The sequence below is a fragment of the Coregonus lavaretus genome, assembly GCF_964263955.1.
Source record: "Coregonus lavaretus genome assembly, chromosome: 17".
Classification (NCBI taxonomy): Eukaryota; Metazoa; Chordata; class Actinopteri; order Salmoniformes; family Salmonidae; genus Coregonus; species Coregonus lavaretus.
This window is the reverse complement of record NC_140004.1, coordinates 17807888-17818944: the sequence shown is the minus strand read 5'-3', so window position 1 is coordinate 17818944 and position 11057 is coordinate 17807888. Positions and strand designations below refer to the sequence as shown.

The 11057-nt window shown below is 43.8% G+C and overlaps 1 protein-coding gene across 1 annotated transcript in view; it reads left to right on the top strand.

Annotated features, from left to right (window-relative positions):
• The window catches only part of LOC311144262 (leucine-rich repeat-containing protein 75B-like), a gene marked incomplete at both ends in the record, with an annotated part of 30611 nt that extends 28207 nt beyond the window's left edge, over nt 1-2404 (top strand). Inside the window, one exon of the mRNA XM_084180273.1 lies at nt 1819-2404. Coding sequence (XP_084036399.1) covers nt 1819-2404 — 586 coding nt within the window. The remainder of the gene's footprint in view (nt 1-1818) is intronic.
• Nucleotides 2405-11057: the final 8653 nt, after the last annotated feature.

Here is an 11057-nt window from a genome sequence, read left to right as displayed (position 1 = left end):
TTCTTCTTTCCAGAGCACAGAAATGATGTGTCTGAGGAGCAGGGAATGGGCTGCAACAGGAAATGTCAATCATGATTGATACATTGATACATTTTTAATTAGGGCAAATCAAGTCTGACATTTTATAGTGAAAATTACTAACTTTAGAAGCCTTTTTAAACCTCAAATACACTAAAGTTTGCATTTCCTGCTGTGCAGGAAAATTCCCAGCAACAAAAGAGTGATCAAATTAAGATCCTACATCTGTAAAGGGAACAAAATGAATAAGGAATGGAGGGGAGGGAGAGAGAGAGCAGGCTCCACAGACAGGACTTGTATTATTAAACTCACATTAGAGAGTCATATGTTCACCTTTGTGTCACAGCACTGCTGTAACACTTACATGTGAGGTAAGCCTTTGGAAATGACATTTCTACAGCTGATTTCTATTCCTGTCAGGTCCAGATGCATTACTCAGAGGACAGAAAGGATAGCTCTTTGATGAATGTCTCTTTATGCTATGATCATTTGTGCAACAATTGTTGTTATTCTAATCTTAATTAACAACATAAATAATGTAAAGTATATAACATTTATGTTGCTTATCATCACACATTGCTTCCACAGTATCTTGAATAAATCATATATACTATACTGCGAATTATAAAGCCAGGTTAAAATAAATGTCAATAACTTATAGCATCTCTCTATTTGAAAAATGCCCTCTAGTTGAACAAGTGGTCAGGTGGTGCAATGGATGTCACTGTAAATCACTAGGTGCTGGGGGACGCTGTAATTCAAACCCATACTAAATCAGAAACTCAGGGCTCTTCTGTCAGCTCTAGTGGAACATATTATTACCAAACAGGCTGGAGAATGGGGATTGGTTAAGCACTGAAGTATGAAATATTTGGCATGGGAAAAAGTTGTTATAGGGTGGTATGCAGATGATATACAAATGTCATGTGTTTTTATGAAGCAGAACAGTGCAGTAGATCAATGGTTGTTGCCCTTATCTCTCTTCCTCATTGCTCAGAATGAGTCACTGCCATGATATGCCAACTCCTGGAAGTCAGCATTAAAGCAACATCAAAGTGCAATACCTTTAATATAAATCCAGCCATGGATTCCAACATCACACAAATGTCATCTTTCAAAAGGCATGAGGATTTGCCTCTGATAGGCTCATGCTGTGAGGCTATGCACTGAGACAGATACCCAGCCATAAGAATACATTTTGTCACATTTAATTTCAGTCTCATATCAAATGGAACCCACACCTGCCATTTACAGAAATGTAGTTAAATCCACTGAAGCAACACAACTTACGCAATCAAATACATTTTATATGCCAGCAACTTTAGTTGATTCAAATGTCTTCCATTTCTGTCTGTCTAGGTATGTTTTGTTTCATGTTGTTTCAATCATTAAAACAGGATTGTAATTTCATGGTTTGACTTTTGAATCAAGCCAATAAATGTTGATGGTAAATGTTTTTGGCTATTGGTAATAAGGAACGCAATGCTTTTCACTTTCTGAATGAGGAGGTTGGGTGTTTCGTATGTTTTGGCCCTTCACTGTGTCCACTGCTAAATCCTCATGCTGGAGAATCTATGTCAGCCTTCTGCTCCAAGTGCCCAACCCCCCTCCTTTATACAACACAGGAAACACTATATGGCATGAGGGCCATGTTCCCAGGTCACATATATAGATGATACAATTGACCAACATTTCAGCACTCAGCCCCTCTATATCCCTCATTCATGTTCCCTAGTGTACTTTCATATCCAAGAATGTCTCCATTCTTTTTCAATATCTTTTTTTAAAATCCCTTTACAGTCTCAAGACGGCCCTGCAGAGAAAGGTATCCACTGACACAGTCGACTTGTCTAGTATCCCTCTCTCCAGTCGAGACGTCCACAACGTGGCCTTCTACCTCCAGAACAGTGGGGATGCAGTGGTTGCTGTAGACATCAGTTTCACTGAGCTCCAGGATGAGAACCTCCGTATCCTGCTACCCCACCTGGGGTCTCTGCCCAAACTCAACACCCTGGCCCTCAACGGCAACCGGCTGACCCTGGCCATAGTCAAAGACCTGACTGAGATTCTGAAGGACCCCAAGAAGTTCTCCAGCCTGGCTTGGATCGACCTGGGCAACAACTTGGACATTTTCACCATGCCCCAGCCTCTGTTAGTGGCCCTGCGACGCCGCTGCAGCCTGAAGAGCAGCCTGCCCACCATCTACGAGTACACAGAGGGCCAACCCTACTGCTACCACATGGAAACATCCATCGAGGAGCCCAGCCACTACGAGGAGGAGGAGGAGGCGGAGGAAGAGGAGGAAGATGAAGACGAGCTGGAGCCGTGGGGTATAGGAGGGGAAAAGGTTTCAAAGGACTTCACCCTACACTACTGTGAGAGGTGATGAGGTGACCTCCCCCTGGCTCGGCTCAGCTGTGTTTGAAAGGCCTTCCCACAGCTCCCAGTTCCTACCTTTCCCCTGTTGCCCCTCACACCATGAGCCCAGTCACCCATTGTGGCACGAGGGATGTTCAGCGCCACACATTCAGAGGCCCTCGTCCCGACACAGCCACCAAATAATTTCTCACCATCTATGAGTTAACCCACACAAGACCACCACAGTAACTGACAATTATGTTAGTGACTTACTGTGTTGGCGGATGGTGCTCCTGGGAATGAGGTGTGGTTTCATTGGAGGGGAGCTGGAAGAATTTTGGAAAAGGTGCTCTCTCTCTTGCCCTTTTAAAGTAGCAGCTGTGGAGCAAATCCCAAGGACTTCAGATCAGACGGCTTGATGGAGGAGCGGCATAATGCTGGTGGTCTAATGAGCTGCTGTTGGTTTGGAAGCAGCAGGTCCCAACCGGGTTCTCTACCAGGACTGTCACTGAGACTATCCCTGGCAGGCAGGGCCTAGCTCCACATTGTGTGTTCTCTGTTAATCTCTCAACAAAGGCTATGAAACAAGTTCAACAGACTATACAGCCGACGACCCGTCACGTGACGCCGGCAAAACTGCTAAGTCAAGACTTTTTGCTTTTTCCCCCCCTTTCGAAATGTCCACTTGTGAATACCTACGTAGATGTAAATGATGACACAAAACATGCTCTGTTGTATGTCCACAGGCTATTTTAGTGCACTGCTGATGAACAAAGCCATCTTATAAGACAACAGTTAGGACTCAAAAATAGACAAATGTTTTCACTGATTATTTGCGGTTGCCAAAACTCTGAGATTCACTAGTCCATTTAGCTATTTTAGTCATTATCATATCCACTACATTTCAGGATACATGTGGGATGAATGACAGTACAGCCAACCCCCAAGGGTGGACCCATTCATCTCTTTGTAGTAAGGGTACCCCAAATGTAAACACGTACTGACCACCCTTTATACCGTTATTAACATTTATATGTGCTTACTTGTTTGTTTGTTGTAAGGGAGGAACATAACTGTTACATTTCAGTTGTAGGTTAAATTGCCAGGGCTGATAATCAGCATGGTGTGCTGATGATAGTGCTGAATAGAAGTGGTCTTTGAAATAGCACATACTAGTCAAGTTGGGTTTACCAACTGCATCTGCACTCTACAGTGGGGAAAAAAAGTATTTAGTCAGCCACCAATTGTGCAAGTTCTCCCACTTAAAAAGATGAGAGAGGCCTGTAATTTTCATCATAGGTACACGTCAACTATGACAGACAAAATGAGATTTTTTTTCTCCAAAAATCACATTGTAGGATTTTTTATGAATTTATTTGCAAATTATGGTGGAAAATAAGTATCTGGTCAATAACAAAAGTTTCTCAATACTTTGTTATATACCCTTTGTTGGCAATGACACAGGTCAAACGTTTTCTGTAAGTCTTCACAAGGTTTTCACACACTGTTGCTGGTATTTTGGCCCATTCCTCCATGCAGATCTCCTCTAGAGCAGTGATGTTTTGGGGCTGTCGCTGGGCAACATGGACTTTCAACTCCCTCCAAATATTTTCTATGGGGTTGAGATCTGGAGACTGGCTAGGCCACTCCAGGACCTTGAAATGCTTCTTACGAAGCCACTCCTTCGTTGCCCGGGCGGTGTGCTTGGGATCATTGTCATGCTGAAAGACCCAGCCACGTTTCATCTTCAATGCCCTTGCTGATGGAAGGAGGTTTTCACTCAAAATCTCACGATACATGGCCCCATTCATTCTTTCCTTTACACGGATCAGTCGTCCTGGTCCCTTTGCAGAAAAACAGCCCCAAAGCATGATGTTTCCACCCCCATGCTTCACAGTAGGTATGGTGTTCTTTGGATGCAACTCAGCATTCTTTGTCCTCCAAACACGACGAGTTGAGTTTTTACCAAAAAGTTATATTTTGGTTTCATCTGACCGTATGACATTCTCCCAATCCTCTTCTGGATCATCCAAATGCACTCTAGCAAACTTCAGACGGGCCTGGACATGTACTGGCTTAAGCAGGGGGACACGTCTCGCACTGCAGGATTTGAGTCCCTGGCGGCGTAGTGTGTTACTGATGGTAGGCTTTGTTACTTTGGCCCCAGCTCTCTGCAGGTCATTCACTAGGTCCCCCCGTGTGGTTCTGGGATTTTTGCTCACCGTTCTTGTGACCATTTTGACCCCACGGTGTGAGATCTTGCGTGGAGCCCCAGATCGAGGGAGATTATCAGTGGACTTGTATGTCTTCCATTTCCTAATAATTGCTCCCACAGTTGATTTCTTCAAACCAAGCTGCTTACCTATTGCAGATTCAGTCTTCCCAGCCTGGTGCAGGTCTACAATTTTGTTTCTGGTGTCCTTTGACAGCTCTTTGGTCTTGGCCATAGTGGAGTTTGGAGTGTGACTGTTTGAGGTTGTGGACAGGTGTCTTTTATACTGATAACAAGTTCAAACAGGTGCCATTAATACAGGTAATGAGTGGAGGACAGAGGAGCCTCTTAAAGAAGTTGTTACAGGTCTGTGAGAGCCAGAAATCTTGCTTGTTTGTAGGTGACCAAATACTTATTTTCCACCATAATTTGCAAATAAATTCATTAAAAATCCTACAATGTGATTTTCTGGGATTCTTTTTCTCAATTTGTCTGTCATAGTTGACGTGTACCTATGATGAAAATTACAGGCCTCTCTCATCTTTTTAAGTGGGAGAACTTGCACAATTGGTGGCTGACTAAATACTTTTTTTCCCCACTGTATGTTGCATTGCACTTAAAGAAATTTAAGAAATGTATTGACTTCAGATCCATTTCAAACTCTCATTGATGCATTAAACTGTTGCCAAGTCATCTAATAATTTTTCACAATGATATTTAAGAAGCTTAACCACACTGAAACCATAATATACATAAGGGTCATTCAGCAGACTGATATTAATGAAGTCAATGCATTGATAACAATAATTGAATACCAAAGTAATATACTTGTATCATCTGATTGAATATGTGTGAAGGTGTTTAATGTGTGTTTGCTGCTGTCTAATGTCTGATTACTGTTGTAACTGTTTGTATTATTGCTTTGACGTTGTGTCCTTTGTCGAACCATGCAATTACCGTAATTATTCTAATTGTGAAAATGAGCACACTATCCTACTCTGCTGGAACAATTAGGGGACACACAAGAGGAAGGTATTAATAAACTAATGACATACCACTACTGTCATTGACATTACATGTACACTGAAATGTAGCACAGGAAAGTGCTTTGTATGTAAGGTATGTGTATGTTTAAAAAATACAAGATCAAAGGTGTTGTAATGGGAGAGAACTATGACAGAAAAAAACAATTCTCACACTGTATATATGTTAGGGTTGTGTGTCATTGTTATACTATTTGTCAACTGGGTCGTTGTACGTATATCTCATGCCATGTCTTGAATTACATTTTACTGCCAATAAAAACAGTGAATCGAAGCAACTGTTTGGAGGCTGAAGTTGACCCGAAAGAGAATGTAAGATCAGCATCAGGGTCACAAGAGCCTTAATCATTTCTATGTTAAAGTCATGATTGAGTGTTCAAGTGGGAGCTGGTATAAGCAAGAGAGGATGTAATTTATTAACTGTGATGAGCTAATTGTTTGTCTCTATGGGTTGTTTTGACCCGTCTACAACTGCTCGTTTCAAATTTCAAGTTTTATTAGTTGTATGTATCGGATACACATAGTATACACCGTCCAACGGAATGCTTACTTGCTGGTTCCTTCTCGACAATGCAACAACAATAAGAAATAATAAAAGATAAAAATACGAACATAAAGTAAATGGCTCAGTAGAATAGAATAAATATTTTAAAGGCACAATATATAGTCCAATATTTACGTGTTTTCAGGGAGGGGGGATTGAGGGGCAAGTGTTTCAATTGTGCAGTATTCATAATAAGAGTCTTGTAGCAGCAACAGTTGTGGTGTGTGTGTAGTGTGTCTGTCTGTCTGTCTGTCTGTGTGTGTGTACGTGCATGTGTGTTAAGGTGCAGAGAATCAGAGCAGGTGGTCAGTCCAGTTGAACTGTTCAGCAGTCTGATGGCTTGTAGATAGAAACTGTTTCTGAGACTGTTGGTATCAGACCTCATGCTCTGATACCATCTGCCCGACGGTAATGGAGTGAACAGATTGTGACGGGGGTGTGTGGGTTCCTTGATGATGCTGCGGGCCTTCCTCAGGCTCCATTTAGAGTATACGTCCTGGATGGGTGGGAGCAGGCCCCAGTGATGTGCTGGGCCGTCTTCACCACCTGCATTGAGGGCCTTGCGGTCGTGGACGGAGCAATTTCCGTACCAGGCCATGATGCAACCGGTCTGGACGCTCTCGATGGTGCAGCGATAGTATTTGGAGTGGACCCGGGGTGGAATGCCGAATTTCTTCAGCCGCCTTAGGAAGTAGAGACGCTGTTGCGTCCTCTTGACAAGAGTGGTGGAGTTGTTGGTCCATGTCAAGTCCTCCGTGATGTGGAAGCCGAGGAACTTACAACTGCTGACTCTCTACTGCAGTCCCGTTGATGTGGATCGGGCCATGTTCCCTCCTCTGCTTCCTGAGGTCAACAATCAACTCCTTTGTTTTGCTGACGTTGTGGGAGAGGTTGTTGTCCTGGCACCACAATTCCAGTTCACTTACCTTCTCCCTATAGGCTGACTCATTGTTGTTGGTTATCATGCCTAGAACCGTGGTGTCGTCAGCAAACTTGATGATGGCGTTGGTGTCGTGCAAAGCCACGCAGTCGTGGGGGAACAGGGAGTACAGCAGCGGGCTGAGGACACATCCCTGGGGGGCCCCTGTGTTGAGTCATTTTGGAGGAGGCGTTGTTACCAATCCTCACAGCCTGTGGTCTGCCCGTCAGGATGTCCAGGATCCAGTTGCAGAGGGTGGTGTCCAGACCCAGGGCTCTGGGCTTGGTCTCGAGCTTGGAGGGAACAATAGTTGAATGCTGAACTGTAGTCAATGAATAGCATTCTCACATAGGTGTTCCTCTTGTCCAGATGTGTTACGGCCGTGTGAATAGCAATGGAAATGGCATCTTCCGTGGATCTGATCTCGTTGGCACAAACAAGAGGATGTATAGAAGTGTCAATAAACAACAGAGCAACACTATAAGCTTTAGAGGTGATGGATGTGGGTGGCTAGGTTAGAGCTTTTGGAGTTGGGGGGTACTGTGTGGCTGTGTGCAAGGGCAGGGGGTCATCTGCGTTGTTGCATTCCATTAGTAAAAACCCGAAGCTCCCATCATGCACCAGCGCGAGGCAGGGTGTCAGTCACGAGGTTAGAGTTAACCCTGTCCCTCGTCCTCTCCTCCCAGGCCTTTTGTTCCTGCTGCCACAGATGGTCACGGCCCAGTGTGACTGTCACATCCCCCAGGTCGCAAATGCCATGGTCTAGATCAGACATACACATTGTAACAGTCCTCAGGAATGCCACTCTGTAACTTCATCACATATTGTAGATTTTGTCTTACTCACATAACATATGTAAGTCAAGCATCATACATGTAGAAGTCTTAGTTCGCTTGTTATTAATATTTTAAGATGAGCAGATTTGCTGTATCTCATATGTTCACACAGCTCATGACTAGATACCTCCTGGGTATTCTTTGAAGAGAGAATCACAACATGTATCTGAAGGTCATAAAATACAGTGTGTTATACTATTCATTCGGATAGAGCCTCATCCTTCTTGTCTGATAAAGCAATAATGTTTGCATAATGGGTTAGGCGGAAGCACACTTCAATAGATTATAGAATCAAGCCTGCTTCTGCTAAAACAAGGGGAAGACATTTTTGTGTGATTCTTTTTTTTCTGTATAGTGTAGCTACAGTGCCTTCAGCCCGCTCCTGTACTCCCTGTTCACCCATGACTGCGTAGGCAAGCACTTCTCCAACTCAATCATCAAGTTTGCAGACGACATAACAGTAGTAGGCTTGATTACCAACAATGACGAGACAACCTACAGGGAGGAGGTGAGGGCTCTGGGAGTGTGGTGCCAGGAAAATAACCTCTCACTCAACGTCAACAAAACAAAACAAAGGAGATGATCGTGGACTTCAGGAAACAGCAGAGGGTGCACCCCCCTATCCACATCGACGGGACCGCAGTGGAGAAGGTGGAAAGCTTAAGTTCCTTGGCGTACACATCACTGACAAACTGAAATGGACCACCCACACAGACTGTCTGTGTGGTGAAGAAGGCGCAACAGAGCCTCTTCAACCTCAGGAGGCTAAAGAAATTTGGCTTGGCACCTAAAACATTTTTATAGATGCACAATCGAGAGCATCCTATCGGGCTGTATCACCGCCTGGTACGGCAACTGCACCGCCCGCAACCGCAAGGCTCTCCAGAGGGTGGTGTGGTCTGCACAACGCATTACCGGGGGCGAACTACCCGCCCTCCAGGACACATACAGCACCCGATGTCACAGGAAGGCCAAAAAGGTCATCAAGGACATCAACCACCCGAGCCACTGCCTGTTCACCCCGCTCTCATCCAGAAGGCGAGGTCTGTACAGGTGCATCAAAGATGGGACCGAGTGACAGAGAAACAGCTTCTATCTCAAAGCCAACAGACTGTTAAACAGTCATCACTAGCACATTAGAGGCTGCTGCCTATAGACATAGACTAGAAATCACTGGCCACTTTAAGAAATGGAACACTAGCCACTTTAATAATGTTTACATAACTTGCATTACTCATCTCATATGTATATACTGTATTCTATACTACTCTACGGTATCTTAGTCACTTTAATAATGTTCACATATCTTACATTACTCATCTCATATGTATATACTGTATTCTATACTATTCTACTGAATCTTAGTCCATGCCGCTCTGACATCGCTTGTCCATATACAGTGAGGGAAAAAAGTATTTGATCCCCTGCTGATTTATTACGTTTGCCCACTGACAAAGAAATTATCAGTCTATAATTTTAATGGTAGGTTTATTTGAACAGTGAGAGACAGAATAACAACAACAAAATCCAGAAAAACGCTTGTCTAAAATGTTATAAATTGATTTGCATTTTAATGAGGGAAATAAGTATTTGACCCCCTCTCAATCAGAAAGATTTCTGGCTTCCAGGTGTCTTTTATACAGGTAATGAGCTGAGATTAAGAGCACACTCTTAAAGGGAGTGCTCCTAATCTCAGCTTGTTACCTGTATAAAAGACACCTGCCACAGAAGCAATCAATCAATCAGATTCCAAACTCTCCACCATGGCCAAGAACAAAGAGCTCTCCAAGGATGTCAGGGACAAGATTGTAGACCTACACAAGGCTGGAATGGGTTACAAGACCATCGCCAAGCAGCTTGGTGAGAAGCTGACAACAGTTGGTGCGATTATTCGCAAATAGAAGAAACACAAAAGACCTGTCAATCTCCCTCGGCCTGGGGCTCCATGCAAGATCTCACCTCGTGGAGTTGCAATGATCATGAGAACGGTGAGGAATCAGCCCAGAACTACACGGGAGGATCTTGTCAATGATCTCAAGGCAGCTGGGACCATAGTCACCAAGAAAACAATTAGTAACACACTACGACGTGAAGGACTGAAATCCTGCAGTGCCCGCAAGGTCCCCCTGCTCAAGAAAGCACATATACAGGCCCGTCTGAAGTTTGCCAATGAACATCTGAATGATTCAGAGGAGAACTGGGTGAAAGTGTTGTGGTCAGATGAGACCAAAATCAAGCTCTTTGGCATCAACTCAACTCGCCGTGTTTGGAGGAGGAGGAATGCTGCCTATGACCCCAAGAACACCATCCCCACCGTCAAACACGGAGGTGGAAACATTATGCTTTGGGGGTGTTTTTCTGCTAAGGGGACAGGACAACTTCACTGCATCAAAGGGACGATGGACGGGGCCATGTACCGTCAAATCTTGGGTGAGAACCTCCTTCCCTCATCCAGGGCATTGAAAATGGGTCGTGGATGGGTATTCCAGCATGACAATGACCCAAAACACACGGCCAAGGCAACAAAGGAGTGGCTCAAGAAGAAGCACATTAAGGTCCTGGAGTGGCCTAGCCAGACTCCAGACCTTAATCCCATAGAAAATCTGTGGAGGAAGCTGAAGGTTCGAGTTGCCAAACGTCAGCCTCGAAACCTTAATGACTTGGAGAAGATCTGCAAAGAGGAGTGGGACAAAATCCCTCCTGAGATGTGTGCAAACCTGGTGGCCAACTACAAGAAACGTCTGACCTCTGTGATTGCCAACAAGGGTTTTGCCACCAAGTACTATTTCATGTTTTGCAGAGGGGTCAAATACTTATTTCCCTCATTAAAATGCAAATCAATTTATAACATTTTTGAAATGCGTATTTCAGGATTTTTTTGTTGTTATTCTGTCTCTCACTGTTCAAATAAACCTACCATTAAAATTATAGACTGATCATGTCTTTGTCAGTGGGCAAACGTAATAAATCAGCAGGGGATCAAATACTTTTTTCCCTCACTGTATGTATATATTCTTAATTCATTCCTTAGATTTGTGTGTAGTGGGTATATGTTGTGAAATTGTTAGATATTACTTGTTAGATATTACTGCACTGTCGGAGCTAGAAGCACAAGCATTTCGCTACA